The 20,255-nt window shown below is 37.7% G+C and overlaps 1 protein-coding gene across 2 annotated transcripts; it reads right to left on the bottom strand.

The window, feature by feature from the left end:
- Positions 1-4,558: 4,558 nt before the first annotated feature.
- Positions 4,559-19,967, bottom strand: LOC109854567. 2 transcript variants are annotated; one of them, XM_020427778.1, is made up of 7 exons: positions 19,600-19,967; positions 8,106-9,553; positions 7,878-7,973; positions 7,647-7,776; positions 7,411-7,565; positions 7,012-7,119; positions 4,559-6,937 (listed from the first exon to the last, which is right to left on the bottom strand). In XM_020427778.1, the coding sequence occupies exons 1-7, from the start codon at positions 19,685-19,687 to the stop codon at positions 4,586-4,588; spliced, it is 4,377 nt and encodes a 1,458-aa protein (XP_020283367.1). In that variant the 5' UTR covers positions 19,688-19,967; the 3' UTR covers positions 4,559-4,585. The 2 variants fall into 2 exon arrangements, with proteins under 2 accessions (XP_020283367.1, XP_020283368.1); XM_020427779.1 differs by lacking the exon at positions 19,600-19,967 and adding an exon at positions 11,036-11,683.
- Positions 19,968-20,255: the final 288 nt, after the last annotated feature.

The raw sequence follows: 20,255 nt of genomic DNA, 5'->3' as shown, positions 1-20,255 counted from the left end.
TACGTTATCATACTACGTTATGAGAAGCAATTGTGATTTAAGTTTTTTTTTGAAGTTTGTTTATATTTTAAGACATAGGTTCAATTTAAGCGCAGGTCCAATTTAGGTACATCTATCCTATATATATATATATACATTATATATAAACTTGAAGCATACAAGCGCGTTATTTCGTTTAACATAGAATTACCGAAAAAAGTTTTCTTTTATTATTAGATATTTGGTGTTTATCGGTGTCTTTCTCTCTTTCTTTCTCTCTTTATCTTTGTCTCTGTTTTTCTCTCTATCTCTGTCTATTTATCTATCTATCATTAACTATCTTCTTTCGTAAATCAATTACATATGCAATATAATATATATTAAAGACACGAACATGAAGACACGCATATTTGTTACTCTACGATCAACGTTTCTTTACGTTAAAACTTTTTTTTATAAGTAACAATATTATACCAGTATATAAAGCGATAATTGGAATGACTTTACTAAGATTGTTGTTAAGACTGAGAGAAATGCATTTTCTCGCACGCGTGCACACACACAAACACACACACACACACACACAAAATAGTTATAATAAATATAATTTTTCTTATTGTTATACATTAGAAAGAAAAATTATTAAGTAGTTTACACATGAATGATTTATTAGTAGTTAGATATAAAGTTAGATATAAAGAAAACATTGATTAATTCTTAATATTTGCGCTCTTCCTCTCTCACAAAACTTTTAATTCAATGCGACTGACCATTTGTGTGTTAATTCATTCAATTTTATTTTAGATATAAAAAAGATTTTTTTTAATATATGAGTCTAATAATCTTCTTGAATATTTGTTGTTTATAGTAGTCGATCCATTTATACTCGATATATATAGATTAATAATAAATATTTAAAAACATTCCTTTTTTAATAAACACACATGTAAATTGAGTCAACTTTGATTTAAATGTAACGAGTTATTTATTACAGTTGCATAACTTTAATACTTACTAGTGAATAAATGTCAAAAGATTGTTTGTTTGGTTTAATATTTATAAAGCCACTATGTTCTATTGTATATTTTTAGCATAATAAACTTGACTTGGATTTTCTTCTTTTAGAAGAATATGATCTATTTAAATGCACAAGAAATTATTCAATACTATTTAACTAATTTTAATAACGTCATTTAGGGCAGCAAGTAGCGTAATTCAAAAATGTACTTTGCGTAAAGAAGCCTCACAATTTGTTTAGTTATATGATGTAAGAAGAAAACTTTTTAGGAAATTGTTCGTGTAAGAAACACATGATAGAAATGGACACTTTAATTACTTTGGACTAATTTACATACACACACGGCATATATACAGTATAATTGTAAAGATATCTGATACTTTCTTGTTTGCTGTCGACATATTGAGACGTTACAAGTCAAAATTTGTTATTTCTAATTTTTATCGAAATCGTTACGAAAACGTAAACCGAATTGTAAAAGATGTCAGAGTAAAAGTTAAATTATCTGCGAAATGTTGAGATATTTTGATATTTTATATAAACTTTTGCTCTGTATATAAATATATAAAGAAAATAGAAAATATTGAAGAAAGTATTATATATGTACATGTTTGTTATTAAAGTTTAGTATACTAAAAACTACAGACATCGGCGAATTATTATTTCTGTGAAAATATTATTAAAAAAATACACAATATTTTCTGTTAAACGCAATAACGCATAATATAATATTCTTATATATACACACAAACATACTCAGATAAACGTGTCATCTTATATTCAATATTCTGGAATTTTTAATTATGTATCACATAACATTGTTCAAAGTCAGAAGAATGTGATAGTTATTTTTCAATTTCTTTTTTTAAATAATTTAATTTGCTGACAAATTATTTATATTTGTTTGTGGTAAATTATTACAATAAGTAAATACTATAAAAATATCTCAAAAGTATATTTAAAACTGGAAACTTCTTTTATTTGTAACAAATAACTTCGACATTTAAACAATACGACACATTTGCAAGACATTTTAATAATAGCAACATACAAGTAGTAACTGCGATGTTACCTGATGTAAATTTTTCTATTATTGCGAAGACAATAATTTTATTCGAAGCGTCGCTTACACAAATTAAAAAAGAAAAATAGACATGTAAGAATATGAGAAATATATACATACATAGATATGTATATTATAAATATTCAAATTTACATAAAACAGATTAATTAGCTCGAATTTAAAAACTGCTTAAAAGAAGTGACTAAAAAGTAAAAAACTTATTAAAAGAAATCCGAGATTTTAACAATGCAACACATACAAAGCAGTAGAAAAATCAGGAAAATTAGAATAAATTTATATTATATATACACATATATATTTCACATATCCATGTTCTGCTCGCAACGTTTAAAATAGACTTTTAGTCTTTGATTCTTACAAGAAAAAACTAATGCACAATTAATGCATAAAATGTACCTGTATACATTGACCATATTGATAGCTTGCCTCTACATTCAAAATGTTTATCAAACTTTCAAGTTTGTTTATTTAAAGCTTCAAAAGACTAATAAGAAAATATGTAGTTAATAATCAATTTATTTTTAGCATTAAAATATAAACTTATTGTTATATCTCTTTATATTTTCTTTCTATATATTATGATATTTTTTTAGTATCACGAAATATAATTAAGTCACAATGAATAAGTCAAGGGACGTAAGTAGATTAAGCACACGGGACTTTTATTTCATTAAAAACATTTACTATGGAGATTACATATTTAATGATATATATATATATATATTTGTTATATAGGTTTTTTTTGCAGAGATTACGAAATATTTTTGAGAGGCAAATTCGTAACTTATGTAAGAGATAGATAAGGATGTGTGATCGTGCAAGCGTGCGTGCACGTATGTAGTAAACTACAGACGACAAATACACAAAAATTCTTTGACGTCTTTCTTGAAAATTCATAGATACTTTTAGCAATACTCAAGCAAAACAATAGAATTTCAAAAATTTTATTAGTCATCTGATACTGAAACTACAAATTGCTACAGAGATGTATTAATGTTTATTAACTAAAGTCGTAATGACAATTAGTTAACAGAAAACGAATAAAAAATTATTCTTACAACAAGAAAGTAGACAAGCCAGCAAGAAAGATATATATGTTATTCCATATAGAGATATTTAGAAATATAAGAAAAGCTCTGCTAGATAATATTATCTGTAAATGTTACAATCAACACTTACATATTTATTTAAGTAGTAATGCTTTTCTCTCCAAAATCGATAAAACTAGCAAAACTATGTTATAAAAGAGAGTATAAGATTATGATAAATATGTATAGATTTATTCATACTTTTACTAAATGTGCATAACATATACACATACACACACACATACACATACACACTTATCGGTAAATGTATGAATTCTATGCGCTTTTACTGTAACATATATAAATATTAATTGAAACTATAGCATTACTAGCGAAGTTTGTAATTAAGCAAGTTGTATATAGTGTGTGTATTATAATTTTTACGTTTGCCGATTTTCGTTTTAGTCATTTTATATAGTATAATATAGTATACGTATACAAAAATAATTTATATGATTGTATAAACTTACTTGATTTACTTGTATCTGTAAAAACAACTAGGCAAATTTCTGTATGTAAATAGAAAACCTCATAATAAAGTCTAAAAGAAAAAATGCAGATATACGCAGTGATACAAAATACATTAATTATATTTTATAGTTTGTATGTAAATAATACTTACCGAAATACTTGTTGTGCTTCAAGTACGTCAGTCCAAGAGTGATCAGAGACAGACAGATAGAAAATTTAATTCAGGCAACAGGTTTTGAGAAATGTCTTTATATAAATTGTATTACATGTGAAAAAAATTGAAGTTATTTTCAATGTAAATATTTTAATTAAATTTGATTTTATTATTTCTATAACAATATCAAAAAGAGAATGCTTTACTATATACATCAACAAATTTATATAGGTAAATATTAAGTAAAAACATGGCATACTTATTTCTGTAAATTATACAAGACACGCCTTTTATCATCTCAAATATAAAATTTATTATTGCTATAATAACATATAATGTTACATAAAACGTTAACACGTTTCGTGCTCTGTAGGTTTCGTGCTCTGTAGGTTGTAGATACGAGGTAATGTGTGTTGTCAAAACAAATCTCATAAACATCACACAGAGTATTTGTATGTATGAATGTGTTTCAGTAAACTCTGAACAAAATCATCGTGAAAAGACACGGAACGTGTTAATGTTTCTTCAAGTACGTGTAAAAATAAATGCCGCTGTGCTATTTTTCTTTTTCTCCAAGAGAGGAATTTACTTACTTTTCTCTCTTTTTCTGTGTTAAGTAGAGCAATGTAAGGAGGGATGTAATCTGACGATGAGCGGATCAGAAAACGTATGTATGTATCTGCCAAATGTGTGTATAACTTGATACCGACTACTAAGTTTTGATGTTATCTTGGTAGAGAAAATTCGTTGCGCGAAAAAATATCTATGCTACCAAGGTTCTCAAAACCGAGTCACGTTTCAATGTGACCTTGCAATTGACCTACCATTTTCCGTACCCATCCCGCTTGACTTTGTCCCGCAGAAATATCGTCTGTATCTATATAGGCACTCGAAACATCTTGCGGCTGATGAGATACATTAACTACCGATAATCTCGCGGTAATTTTAACTTCCGAATCATTGGCTACGTAGTCTTTTGCTAATACCGATTTTATTTTCAAGTAATCTGGCTTCTGTGCGATACTCGGCTTGTGTCTTGTTGACGTCGAAGATGTTTCTTGCTTCCTTTTTAAAGGTATCGGTGGTGTTACTTTTATCTTCACTGCTGTCTCAGGTGTTATTGTCGACTTCATCGTCGTCGTCGTTGTCGTCGTCGACGTCGTTATTGTTGTCACTGCTGGTTGTTGCTGATTTTGCATCATGAATATCTCGTCAACGTCGCTAAATATCGCACTATCTCGAAACGCTTCATCGACGTCAGTATCTGCGTAATTCTCGATAACTTCAAAGCTCTTTTCGTAGAAACTGTCAGTCTCACTGTCGCGATGCTCCGTGTCCTTACTACTCGTCTCTTCTTCATCCGCACGATTTTTTTCTTCTGATTCGTCAGTCTTTTTAAACCGAATAACTTCAACTGCCGAGAACTGAGCGCGTTTGTTCTCGGCAAAGAGAATAGTCGGATCAGCGTAATCGGACTGGGCGATTCTTGCTCCTAGATTAGAACTACCTTGCTTGTAACAGAGTTGAGGAATCCACTGATTGTTGGTTACAACATCGGCGGTTGTACAACCTATCAGTTCTTCCACATTCGAAGATAATTCTTTCGCGCATCGCTTTGCTTGTTTAGTTCGTCTTTTTGAACACTTACCTCCGGTATTCAAGGGACGAAAGTAACGCTTACGTTCGAGTTCGTCGTTGCATTCAAGCGTCTCCGTGCTCATGGTATTCTTTAAACGACCTTGTAAGTGATTGCCAGCCTTGAAAAGAACGCTCCGAAGTAGATTGTTGCTGCCATTATCGCTTGCTCGATAGATTTTATGATCCGGATGGATATTTGTACCAGTAACGGACATGCGCACATTATTGGAGTAAGCACGGTCGTCGGTTAATCGTGTATCTTCCAGCGAAAAGAAGATCGACGAGCTGGAACTCAACGAAGTGGCAGGCATGGGAAACTTGGCAACTCTATCCTCAGGCTGACACGTGGACGCGTACCTTTCCATATCTTCAAGATTGATCTCCGCCGGTTTGTCAGACGCAATCGTGAATGGTCGTTCGCTCATTGGCTTGCCGTCTCGCTGCAAGAAGCGCGACTTTGTCACACTCGGCTGAGAATTCGGACTTATTTGAAAGCTGCGTGGCAGCGAACCGCACTTGGGTGGTGAGGTAGGCATGTCGTCGCATAGTTTGGTGAGCCAGACAGCAGGCCGAGTCGGACTGTCGTTGTTATCGATGTAATTTACCGTTTGCAGTTCTTCCCAGACACGCTGCAGATTGTCGTAATTGCCGAAGCTCTTGGATTCGGCATCACTTACGTCGTTTATTTCGTCATTTTGTCGTTTTAACACGTCCTTTTCTATCTGTTTTGCCGGCACGATAGAATTTATTTCATTTTGTTTCGCCATTCGATAAGTGGGTTCGCATATTGTCGATGAAAAATCTGTCTCGTTATCGGGCGACGTCGTGTTCTCGCGAATACGCAGTGCTGTTTTGATTATCTTGCTTTCGGTGACAATATTCTGTCGTTTGAACGTCTCAAAAAGCACTCGTTTTTCGCGCACGTTACTTGTCTTGCCATTCCGCGCAATCGTCTCTATCGAGTTCTGAGTACTTTTCAGATTGTCGCAAACTGGTAACGACTGTTGACTTTTCTGCGCCGGTTTTGAAGACAACGAATCCCACGAGTTGTTCAACTTGATCAGACGCTGCTCCCGCATCGCTCGAGAGCGTCCTAGTCTATTGGGATTACTGATGTAATTAACGTTTTCTGAATCACTCTCATCTGACACATCTATCGAATTACGTCTATTAAAGCGTTGCTGGCGTGCGCTGATGATATTACTGGTCCGTTGCTTATCGAGCAATTTTTGAAATTCTTGATTTTGCATCAGAATGTGACCGACAATCTCTTCTACTGTTTGCTTCGTGGTGGTATCGGTGTTATTGTCTTCGATCGGTGACGAATCCAATTTTGTTGTCGTCTGGTTCTCCGTCTCGGTATGAGTCTCGATGGTTTCTTCGGTTTCGGTTGTAGACTGAACATCACCAACAGGATCTTCTTTCTGTTCCTCGTCCGAGTAATTAAGACATATGTACGACTGGAAGCCTGGTTCTGATTTTCTCCTCCATCCGGTAAAGCGATCCTAAATATATTCGACGTACGATATTAAAAATTTTTTCTACTTTTCTTGAAAACACGTTGCGATAAATATCTCACCTTAACTTTTGAGACGCGTACGTCCGAAGATCTATTAAAAGATTGTTCTCTGGAGTCGTTAGTACCGGCGTCTTCGTTGTCAGTTTTACGCGAGGACGTAGGCGATACCTAGTGACATGTCAAATCAAACTTCGATCAAATATATAAGCTCAATACAAATAAGAAGAGTTTGAGGGGTGAGCAGCCAAACCGCTCACATGCGCATGAAAAGAGGGAGGAGAAGTAATTGCCCACGGGCAGTCACTCCCTCTTTTTGTGCTGAAGGACCATCGAAGGGTTTTAGCGAGTGGGAGTTCCCTTTGTCCTCCCCCGGGGACAGAAGGGTGCATAAGGCATTTCCCTTGTTACAAAAAAAAAAATAAAAATACAGGTGAGTAAGAGAAAAAGAAAATACTTTACCTCCATAGTAGTATCGGATTTCCTAACACCCTTCTTGAACTTTTGCCTAAGACCAATTTCGGATCTACGTCTTTCTTTTTCCTGTTTACGCCTCTCTAAATATTCTGGCGGGGCAGAATGTTTTTTCGCCGATCCTTTGTCTGTTAACGCATCGTCTGCAAGTCATTTGTTGTTTGTTTTATTCGTATAAAAAAAAAAGTCGAAATCACATTAATAGCAATCGCTATTTTTTATACCTTCTTGTTGCGTTTGACCCAATTGTAATACTAGTTTTCTCGCATGCGACGGTATAACTGCATTGTAATTCTCTAACATTACCCTTTTTATCTGTAAAGTCCATTCTCTCTTCTGCTCTAAATTGCGTGCCTGGAAAACAAATGGTCGACTGTGTTAAATGAAAATATGATCATCCTTGGGAGTATATTTAAAAAATCCTATTGCGCAATTAATATAATGATGATTCTTACTTGCAATGTGCACTGCAATCGAGGATTGTCGAAAGGTATTACATGAAAACTAAGCGGTTCGCCTGGGATACTTTCAACTAGCATTAAGTTTGAACACTGAAACATGTGAGAAATATTTTATAAATTCTAAGATACGAGTGTGCGTGTGTGTCTATGTGTGTGCGCGCACGCGCCCGCAATTAAATTTTTATGACAAAAATCGGATAAAAAAAAGAAAAAAGAAAGTACCATAATATGAGCTTTATAGACAAGAAGACCGTCTTCTTTTTTCTTAGTCAGTAAGAGCATTCGATCGAAAAGAAAAGCATGCCTCGGAGCCTTGGCTCCTCGCATTCGGAATCGACCTTCTGCAATCAACTCTCCGCTTGTTGTTAGATCTGGCCCCGGCCAACCATAGAGCAGCGATTGAATTTCTTGAACGCGTACAGCGTGTTCGTGTCGTTTTTTCATTGCGTTGATATGTTTCGCTATACCAGTCATCGCAGTAAGTGCAGCCTCGATGGCACTTATGCCTTCAGTCTCATTTTCTTTAGAATCACAATCGGCGCCGTACTCTTTCGACAAATTCTCCAGAAGTAGATGATACTTGAGAATTCTCTGAACAGGTTTCAAAAGAAACGATCCGAGAGGCAAATCGTGGCCAAGAGCCGCTTGTCGTTCACGAAAAGCGGACGCGGTTTCCTCATTGCCCATTAAATCTGTCAGAACTGAGACTGTTCTCGGATAATTGGTACAGTATTCGGTGTAAACTTTAAATCCCGAATTGTGCTTGATAAACGTATTCGCCACGCAAACAGGATCCAAACCGCATTTTTCTATTTCACTCAAAAATTCTCTATTAAATTCGAAAATATCCTCGATATTGCTGAACAAGTCACCGAGACGTAATTGATGCGCGAACGACGGCGGATCGTCTCTCCAGAATGTTAGATAACCCTGAATAACTTGACGCAAGTGTTCGACGTATATCGCTTCCGTGTCCACTATTTCCAGGAGTACCCTTTCGACGGGATTACGGTGAGGATCGTAATAGCGTGGTCTATGGCACAAGGGATCCTCCTCCGCACTGTCCCTTCTCTTACCATTTTCGTTCAATATTCGACAGCTAGCTTCAGAAACTGTTACGACTCCGCTGTCCGCAGAGCCTTGAGAGCTGGCACATGTATCAGCGAGGGATTCGACCGATGTCAGATAGGGATTGACGGTACAGGTATTACCCTGATTGCTACAACCACTGGAAGACGTGCTGGACGCGATCGAGCTACTGGACAGCGGTCTGCCATTTCTACCGCGTCGCCTGTTGTATCTAAATGGTGTGAGACCGCTGTTCTCCCGCCTTTCGTAGGTCGGTTTCTCGACAGGTTCTACTTTATTTTCGTCCTCTACTGACACCGCGGTTCTTTCCTCCTGCGTGTTACTTTCCATCTTGCCGTATCCGTCTTCTTCTTCTCGCTCCTTGTCTTTCGAACTGTCCTGCTGCGAAGCTAGATCGCTGGTGCAGAGCTGATTGAATATCGAATTGCGATGGGTGGTCGGCACCAGGCTGAGACGTTTCTGTAGTGCTGCAGGTATGTTACAGGACGACGATAACACCACGCCGTCGCAGCCATTTTCGCCGCGGCGAGCCAACTCGTCGAACATGCCCAACAACTGCGGCATCAGATCCGTGCTGGTACCTGTCAAAAAAAAAAAATTTCTGTGTTTGTCTCAAGAATTGATTAAATCGATATTTCCGATCATCTGGCTTCTGTATCAATAGCCTATCGCAAATTATTATGTAGAAGAGAAAAGGTGTTATTTGAACACACATGTCAAGAGATGATATTTCGCTGCCTGATTACTTCGCGGCTGGCACGGAGTTACGAAAATAGCAACCACACACGAGGAGAAGGAAGAACGTTTGAATCGCGTTCATTGACAGAACTCTGCACACACTCGCTTTTACGCGTCTCACGTTCATTGACTCGCGTAGATTCATTGAGGAAGGAAAATTGTGAATTTTGAAATACCAAATTGAAATTACAAACACACGAACGCGCGCGTGCGTCTCTCTCTCTCTCTCTCTCTCTCTCTCTCTCTCTCGAAATATCACACACACACACCTACAAATTCTAGCCGTGTGTCGCAATAGTGTTTCTATGTCCCGATACCTAATACGACAAAAACGCGCGCGCGCGTGAGCACGTACCGTTTCTTAAGTATTTCTTCCGTACGATAAGAAGATTGAGAAACATCTGCGCGTTATCGAAGGCTCGAAACAATAGCGTTGCCGTTAGCTGGCTGATATCCAAAGTTCAAGAAGAAAGCAAAAAAAAAAAAAAAAAAAAAATTACACGGGTAATTCGCCGAATCGAATTTCGGATTCTCCTCTCGTTCTGGAAATCAATCACTCGAAAGAAGAGTTTTGCTTGGAAAAGCGCGATGCGCTCACAGAACGCGCTGCCAGAAAAGGGGAAGAGCGCGCGGTGTTATGCGCTTCACGTAGCCCCGACCAAGTGCGCGCGCCAAGAGCCCGCAATAAGCTACCGCGCGCAGCTACTCTCCGGAATTCCAGAGTGTTTTCCTTTTGCGGGACTGTTATCTGTTTCCAGAAGCGCGCTCGGAAACACGTTAGCATGTCGCGAAGTCGCGATGTTTTTCGCTCGAGATGGAAAAGGAAATTATCGCGTCTCTCTTTCTCGAAGGAACGACGAAACTATCAAAACTATTATCGACATCTCTATCAGATGTCCAACGTGTTGCTATTTCAAGAGAGATCATCATAACGAGATCATAACAACAATGACTATCTTTGGCAAGTAGTTTTGCAAATTGTGTGTAGGTGCGCGCTGCTGCATTACACGATGAAAATATGATTGACCTAACATAAGATCAAACATCGTTCGTTAAGATAGCATTTGATTTGAGATAACAGAGAGAGATAGATATTATCGTGGGAACCTACTTTTGATGAAAAAGAATTGAGAAATTAAATCGAAGATAACGGACAAAATAAAATCGCGTTTGCTCACAATAATTCTTTTTTTTTTTCTTCCCCCATCTGCCGCTCTTTGTTCTTTTTTATTTATCGAGAATATAATAATTTTTTTTTTTAATTTTTTCGATCAAACAGATTTTTACACGGTTCAAGCATTCATGTGCGAACAATAGCAACTTACGTGTTTCACTTTCACCCTTTAAACGATATCACTTCGCCTTCGTTCGCCGCTACTTTACGTTCGCGTGTGTCACACATGTCGTCTCGGACATTTACGTGCTTTTTTGTCAATTATTCAAAAAAAAAAAAAACCGCGATTGATTCGCACACACTGAATTAAAAAATCACCTCTGATTATCGCACGACACATCGATTAACTCGTCATTATTCGAGAATCACTCTCTTTACATATAACTCCGAGTTCAGTTACAAGTACTTACTTAAAATCACACGCGAGATATATGACGCGCGCGATACACGTATAATAACGATACGTTTAAAGAAATATCTTCCAATTTTTCGCGCACGCAACAAGACAATTAATCGCGTTTAGCTGCGCCTGTCTGTTGCAATTACAATTGCAATTCGGAATACAATACGCAAAAGTGTGCTCTAATAATGATAACGCAAAATGCATAGACAAAAAATGTGTTGCGTATGGTGAAAAGTATGCGCGATAAATCACCGGACCACCGCCACGTATCGTAGACGACAAGAGCGCGAAGTCTTTGTCGCTCGAGTAACAGGTAGACACTAGTCGGCGAGAGGCGGCCGAGAATGAGAATAGAGCGGTGCCACTCGGATGGTCTTGGATCGAAATACCGAAGAGCGGCCGTTAGGTCAGCGGTCTCCACACCGGAGCTCTCTGTCGAAGTGATGCGCGACCCGTCGCCTCGGGGTTCCGACCCGGTACAAGCTTATCGTACATTCCTATTGTGCCGTTTTTTTTTTTTTTTTTTTTTTTTCGTTCCTTACCGCGTCAATTTCGAATCGCGCGTCGAACAAAACCAATGTTACACTTTTTTCCACACTGTGTACAATTTTTTTTTTTTATCTAATGACTATAATAGAAAATTTTAGTATCGGTTTTAAATAAAACCAAGAGACAAAACGCGTCAACACAAGTGTTGTGAACAAAACTCTACCTGTTTTTTTTTCGTAATGTGTGAATGCCGCTGCAGATCGTGCAAGAACAAAGGTGGGGATTCAATCGTCGCAATGAATTATATCGAGCTAGTCACCGAGAATGACTCACTGAGAGCGCGTTCTATTCCCCGTCGCCGCGTTGCCAGATAGAAGTTCTCTCGCTACTTCCTCCGTTCCGTACGGAGGAATTTTGATTTCGGACGAAAGGAGGAAATAAATAACCACGAACCTCTCAGGTGCCGCGTCGCGAGCGGAAAGAGCGACCGTGAATTATATGAATCATCGAAATACCTTATATCGGAGCGTGTCGTCCCGTTCCCATTACGATCGCTACCCAATTTACTGTGAACAATATCTAGAATCCAACCGCGATATTGACTCACAGGAAGCGCAGAAATGTGTCTTACACGGGCGAACGAGAGAGCGTTCGATTCCGTTTTTTTTTTTTTTTTCATTTGTCAAGCACACCGAGCTTGCAATTGTCCCCGCGCGCGGAGATACGCGTTTAGAAAATTTCATATCCCATATCTAAAGATTATGTTGAGACTAAAAACATGCGTGGAGAATAAATTTCTAACATACAGAGCTCTTATAATCTGTGATATCTTATGTTATGCGCTTTTCTCCTTTTACCGTGGCACTTCTCGATAAGGGGAATTATATATTTAAACCGACGACATGTAACGTCACCGCGGTGATTTTATCGCGATTTATTCGTGTTCGCGGAATGCGACATCGTAATTGCATCACGGAAGATTGCGCGCGTTCGCGGCTCTCTTTCTCTCGCACGCGAACCACTCGAAGGAGATATATACGTATATATATACACGTGTACTACAAATATATTGCAGAAGAAAAGTAGAGAGAAGTGTCGGTGAAAATTCGGTAAATTATATCGAATGAGCATCGCGATTGCGATCTGTATCATAACGCGAGGAGGATGTATCGATTATAAAATTCGCAACACACCGACGTTCTTTTCCTCATCGAAAGGATATTGCTGGCGCCACAGCGCGCGGTTTCCTTTTCCCGCATCGGAAAACTTTCTCGAGATGCAACGATCTCGATCGCTCGCTCGCTCGCTCGCTCGCTCGGCGGTATGTATAACGTATTCGCAGAAAGTCTATATATAGCGGCGCCGCTAGTACGCGGCCAAGTAATGCGGCGACCAAGCCGGGAGCCGTTCGTAAGTAATTGCGAAGCATAAAATCCGGTTCGCGGCACAGCATTGCGCCAATATACGTTATTATCGATGACTGATTGAAAACCAACCGGATGGAAGCTTTCATAAGTGCGCACTGTAACGTGTCGCGTCTTTTTTTGTTTTTTTTTTCCCATGCAGACGGATATCGGATCTGCACGTATCCTGCAAGCGCGTATCGATGACCGGACTCTGTTGTCGGAATCTTGTCTCGCCTAGCTATTCAATAAAAAAAAAAAAAAAAAAAAAAAAAAAAGCAATTTGCATTTGTCAACTCACTGAATTAGCGTGACGAATGTACTTTTTCTCGAATCACACGCACAAAAGATGAGAAAAAACATTACGACACAATAATTGCAAAATCGAGGATGTTGATTCGTTTATATTACACTGACTCGATTCACATATCGATTTTATTTGTCATTCTCTTTTGGTGGCTGCTTGATCGTATTGGAAATATTTCAGAGTAATTAACATTACGTAAGGAGAGAGCTACGTTGCATACGTGTATACATATTATTTGTTTGATTGCAAAACAGATTTTAGATATAGAATCTTATGTTAAAAAATATATAGCAAAGAGACAAAAGTTTATTCGTGCTCTTCCACCAGTTTGTTGTTTGGAACAAAAGAAATTTTTACAATTGTTCTGAGGAAAAGCCCCGCGTTAATTTTTTTTAACACCGTTAAAATCTCTAATCATCTCTCCGTACAACTTATGTTGCACATTTCAATTCTCGAGGAAAGGCAGTTTCCAAGCCGCGCTAAAAATACACACACCGAACACAAAATCTTGATGATCCGAAACGGGGTCCACCCGTACCGTCGGTTATATACAGTGACCTCACCGCAATTTGATCGTCAATTAACCCTTGTATTATCAAGAGGAGTCTGTCTGGACTTCGTAGTGAGGTTTCATTCACACACACACACACACAATAAGTTTTTAGTATCGCACTCAAATGTCAAAATGTCAACTTTTTATCGCTTAAATAGAATCATGAGGTAAATTTTGTTACATCTATATGTATCGCGAAATAAGTGAAAAAAAAGAAGCTAATTAAAAAATTATAAACAAGCAAGTTGATAATGCGTTTTATCAACTTTAACAATTTTGATATATATTTTGATATATTCGACAACTTCATTTTGTGGCTAAAACGTTTCTGACGTAATTTTTGAATTTCCTAACTTTGATCGTATTATTTCGACTTTTCGGACTGCGTGATTAATCACCTACGGACATGATTAATTTGCGTTTGAGAGGAAAACATCTCGACCTGGAATACAGTCGAGATGTGTTTGTCTTAAAATAAATTATGATCAAGAATACGCCGAGAAAAGTTTTGTTTTTTAACATTCCACCAACCGCATTTGGTTATTCTGACCTATTTCTTTTTCTACACGCGACTGAATATATCTTATTTATTTTATTTGATAAATTTATATATTGCGGAAATCGCGCGACGCAAATGTATATAATTCAATGATCTGAACGTTGGACGCGCAACTCCGCCTCCCGGAAAATGGAGAATTCGCTACGTAATGCGACACATAGCGTGTGCGTCCGTAGAAAAAAAAAAAAAAAAAAAAAAAAAAGGTGCACGCGGAATAATGCGCGCTCGGTAGGAGATGGCGCCGCGTCGCCTTCTCTTAGTCTCGTCGCCGTCGCAATAGAATCGGCTTTTTTCTTATCGCGCTACATTTTTCTTCGGTTTATAATATACGCATGTCACATACATCGTTGTGGGAATAAAAAAACTGCTTAATCTTATGGAGTAAGAACCGTCTAAAACCGATTAATGTTTCACGTTTATTATATCTACATATGCTTTCGTATAGAATTATCTATAGCTATATGGCGCTTGTACTACTACAAGCAGCTATGTGCCTTGGTCTCGCGCGCGCGCGCGAGTATATTAGTATCTTCAAGTATACCTCGCGCCGCAAAAGGAAAGACAGAGAGAGAAAAAGAGAAGGATGGAAGAATATGAGTCTATGTATCGAGAGAGAGAGAGAGAGAGAGAGAGAAAGAGAGAGAGGAACGGCGAGAGATGAAGAAAGAAAGTCGGCTATGTCGGGCTCGACGATCGTTTTTCTCCGAGGAGCGGGCATGTACGGCGCCTCCGCATGCAGCTCGAGCGACCGGATCGGTCTCACTGCGCAATCTTAAATGCGGCATCAAGAGAATAAAAAACAAAAAAAAAAATAAATAAAATTTCAAAGGAACACTCTATATGCCGAGTTCGAAAATGCGACGCTTACGTTTGGGCGCAATTGAAAATCTCGATTACAACACACGTCTAGGCTGCCAAACAAATGGAAAAGTTTCAATTTTTTTTTTTTCACAAATTTGTTCCTTCGAAAGAAATTATTTTTTTGAGAATTTGTAGACGCACTTTGTATTGTTTTGTCGCATGATACGCGCGTACATAACTCCTCTTACCTACCGCGGCACTGCTTTCCAATTTTTGCGGTCGAATTCTCACGCATCTAATTTCACACGCGGTGTCACAGAGCATGATTGAAAACTGATATTCTCTACCGTGAAGTCGCCAGTTTTTAAGACGCTAAAAAATATGATATGTATACAGCACATTAAATATTCTCCTAGGCTTTATACGTGTCTCAGGAGAACAATGACGGCCAATTGTAGCAATTAGGGTATCGTACGAATTAGCAACGCAGCTGTTCGGCAGAAACGCCAGCAAATTTCGACGAGTTGCAATTAATCGTATCATGACACCCTGCAAAGGTTCGTGTCTCAGAGAACTTCTCAGATGTGTCGTTAAAAAGAAAAACACGCAATGTTATATCGAACACATATATAAAGAGAGAATACGCAGTGATCGTAAAAATAAAAAAACTATTATTGAAGACCGACGAGTACCAAGAAACATAATTTTTAATATTACACAAACGCAATTACAAACGCATTCCATTTATAAGAGTCTTCGTGGAGCATTAATTATCTCACCACATTTTGCCGAAGAAACTAATTGATTTTTTTCTTCATAATAAATCGAACACACATATGCCCGTAATATCTCGGATTTGACGAAACTGCATCTAACATTTTATATCACATGTAGGTAACTATTATCTTATCTCGCAAGGATGTTCTGCGATAAACTCGGATGCGTTTACAATGGTCGATAATACGTGTCTCAGCATTAGTATCGCAACTTTTCTTTGATTTTATCTTTTTTAATTGTCAAATATTTGCTGTTATAAGATAGAAGAGATACGAAACAAAAAAAATAATGAAAAGAAAGAAAAACAAAACAGGGAAATATGTGGAACGAAAATATGTCGATCAACTCGGGACATTTGCGAAATGATGTGTGATCGATCACGTTTTTCGCGTGAACAAATAGAATGTATTGAATCGAACACAACAATTATATTAAACGGCGTGTATATCATTTTGTTTCACACACATCGATCTTCTTCAACGCTGTTCGAAGAATGTCTGTAGCATCAAGCCCCACTTGAAAATATCTGTTACTACATTTCTTGGGGATACCGGGGAGATACCACCATACGACACATTATCATCGATAATGTCTCAACATGACTTTTGAGTATAAACATTAAATCTCCGGAAAGAGCTAACGTATTAAAAAAAAAAAAAAAAAAACTTACGAACGTTTTACACCGGGAACATTGTAGCTGAAAAAAGTTAAAAAATATCGAAGTTGGAAACTACCAAATGATGAGAATTTTCTTTTGTTTAAAAAAAAATGTAAAATTAGATTTTCTTTTTTCTCTGATTTCTCTTCTTTTGCCGCCGAAACAAACGCGCACATATATATATGGAATGCGTTTAGATTATCTCGATAGAAATTTCCACGCATTAGAGAAGTACTGTTCTCGCTTTGGTCACACGGTGCAATCTGGTTTCACAGCGACACTTTTCCGTACACAGTCGGTTATGAGAGACAGAACCGGTCTGGAACGCGAGAGTCTACGAAACAACGACGGAGACCGGCACAACAACGCAACGAATAGCCATCACTGTCAAGTTCAGATCAATTAGTCGAGCGATTTTCACACAATAAGCTAGAATAAAACAATAAAAATTATTGAATAAGATCAAATTAATGCAAATGATTGTGATTATATATTACGGTGTGACGATAATTGCGAGCCGCGCAAATTGATTTCAGACTGTCTCCGGTCGCGAGGTCTTTTGGCACAAGGCTTTGTGCAATGCGATACTTTCCCGGAAACATAATCTTAGCAGCACACGTGTGACTTTAGGAAACAGTCGTTCTTCTACCTTTATCTTAATACACACTTAACTATTTTTTTTCTCTCTCTCTCTCTCTCTTTGTCCCCTTCTCTCGCTCCGATCAGTGACGATGAAAAATAGTCATGAAAAGTAAGATTAGAGAAATATGATTGTAAAAATAAGATTTCTCTTATTAACAGTGAGCAATATTTCAAAAATGTTAAAAATAATTAATCGATACACGCGCAAAGTGATAGCTACGTTTGATCGTTTACGTTGTGCGTGCACAGATTGATTGATACGTTTGTCTGAACTTCGCGATTGGAAACGCGAATGTTCGCAGCAAGCGATGCTAATTCGCGCGTGCGGCGAAAATCACACAGCGTTTTTCACGTAGGCGGTAATCGAAATCTCTGCCGAGATATGAGCGCGCGCACGAAGAAGAACAAAGACCATGAACGCATCCTTTCGCTATCGCAACAAATGGCAAAAACATCGGGGGAAACGATGTAACAAAGAGAAGAGGCTGGCAAACGAGCAAACGAACTTGCCGAAAAAAATCGTCAAATCGAAATTAGAAATCGCGGAAAACATCCAACATTGTCGCAGCGCTTACGTTGCTGCCGCCGTGACGATTCTTCTCTCTAAAAATGTTTTGCGAGCAGCAAAAACAACTTACTTACTCGTTCCAACTCGTCTTGAATGAAGATATGGATAAGTCGACCGACGCACGGTTCGTGCGTACATATATGTACGTAAAGTATGTAAAAACCAGTCTCAAAGAAGCGTGTTGCACAACTCTCGAGGCACTCGCGCGAAATATATTGCGCATACTTGTATATTTCTCGCATGTAAATTGTGTCTCACCGTATACCGTGTGCATGTGAAGTCTCTTTTATTCTGTTAAAAACAGAAATAAACAGTAAAAAAAAATTGTGCGTTTATACGGTAAAATTTGTTCTTCTTTTATCCTGGTTTGATTGTTATCTCAATATAAAATAGATATACGTACAAAGAGCGATGTATCATAAAGGAGCAGAAATACGCATACACGTATGGAAGAAAGAAAGGAGCGTGTTCGGTCGTCACTCTAAGCTGCATCCGGCAAAGCGACAGTTTTTTGCTTTACTCCAAGTATTGCAAGCTACACGCCACTTGTGTTTAAAAGCGGTTGAATGGGAAGCTGTGCGAAGCAACATCTTTTCATTTCCAGTTGCACAAATTGCACAATCGAGTAAAAATAATACAAAAAAAAAAGAACAAAAAAAAAACAACTACCGTAAAAAAGCAGTTTTTAGATATTTTCGAAAGAGTTATCTCTTTTCTAACCGTAAAACTCTTATAACAGGCAATAGTAAATTTATTTCGATCTATTTCGAATTCAAGAAATATTGCAAATTACGTTTATGACACAAATGTGGTGTCAGTCCATTGTGTGTTAACACAAAAAACGCAATTCTTGCAACAAACGCAGAGAGAATGTAAATTGGAGCAGAAGTTCCTAACATCTAATAGAGTACATAACTTTTTGAAACGTTTTATTATTAATTAACTGAAAATTAAATCCAGGTAACTAATTTTAAACTAACGTCTCGATTTCAAAAGCTACATTTTTTCATTAAAATGTACAGTGCATTTTTCCAGTCGTAGACTTTTAAAATAGAAAAATATAAGCGCAAATGCTTTCTCTACACAAACGCGTGCGCTCTTTCTCTTCCTCTCACACACAATATATTTTCTTACATTTGTACACTTTGTTTTCTAACTTCTGTATATAAACGATAGCTATAAACTCTAACTGTAAGAAATAATAATAAAACACTAAAACATTGGAGGTAATACAACGTGGGAGGTCCACGCTCTTGTTTGCCATTCAAGATAGTTAAAAAAAAGTCGATAGCAAGATTATATTGTTGGCTACAAAATAAATTACTCGTACAATACGATCTCTCTTTATACGCACATTAGTTCAAATCGTTCTTTTGTGAGTGCCCGCATTTCTGTTTTTCAAGCTGACGTTGCATTACGAAATATAAATGAAAAATTGTTCAAACAAGAGTCGCGCGTTATGACACAATCACAGTTTTGTGTATACAAGTTGAGAAACTGAAAAAACAAAAACAATATATATACTCGAAGAAAGATATTTTTATTGTTTTCTCACCAAAAAAATCCTCCCAGCTAACCGAACCGTCGGAGTCTACCGAACTGGTGGTATTCGTCGCGGATTCTATATTCGCCTCGCTGCCCATGGTGGTGTCCACACAATTTCAACGAGCGTTCCCCGTCACAAGTATTTGAGAGTCGAGTTTGAAATGTCAACGTTACGTTGCCGCGTAACGCGCGATCATCGAGCGTTACATCGCGCCAAGTCTCGCCGTGCTATATACATCGAAAAATTGTATCAATCGGCACATCGATCCGCGATCGCGCGACGATCATTACTGATACGTCTTTTGGCGCCGAAAGTCACTAAACTTCGGCGACCGAACACCGAAGAAGGTGAACGATCGCGCGAGAACCTGTGGTGCACAAAACCTCCCACTCCTATCATCTGATACGAACCTTTGATTAAAGAGAAGACAAAGAGGTTGGGCCTATAAGAGATTGTGTAATCGCTTTTCCGCTCTGTAAGCCAGCGCCAGTGTCCATGAGTGGTGCACATTGGCAACCACGTACAACCATATCCGACAAACGATTTGTCGGTAAAGTAAAGTCACGTGACGTTACTTTAGTCACGTTTTCAGACACATCATCTAAGTAGGATCGTTCGATCATTGGGTGTGTTTAGCCGAAGCTAGCGCTACGTAGCGCTACGTA

The sequence above is a fragment of the Pseudomyrmex gracilis genome, unplaced genomic scaffold, assembly GCF_002006095.1.
Source record: "Pseudomyrmex gracilis isolate BER0280 unplaced genomic scaffold, ASM200609v1 scaffold_69, whole genome shotgun sequence".
Taxonomy (NCBI): domain Eukaryota; kingdom Metazoa; phylum Arthropoda; class Insecta; order Hymenoptera; family Formicidae; genus Pseudomyrmex; species Pseudomyrmex gracilis.
This window is presented reverse-complemented; position numbering and strand designations above follow the sequence as displayed.

Coding starts and splice junctions, on each gene's coding strand:
- LOC109854567 (XM_020427778.1), bottom strand. CDS start 19,687: ATGGGCAGCGAGGCGAATATAGAATCCGCGACGAATACCACCAGTTCG. Junction 7,566..7,646: donor GGGTCAAACGCAACAAGAAG/GTATAAAAAATA, acceptor AATGACTTGCAG/ACGATGCGTTAACAGACAAA. Junction 7,120..7,410: donor AATCCGATACTACTATGGAG/GTAAAGTATTTT, acceptor ACATGTCACTAG/GTATCGCCTACGTCCTCGCG.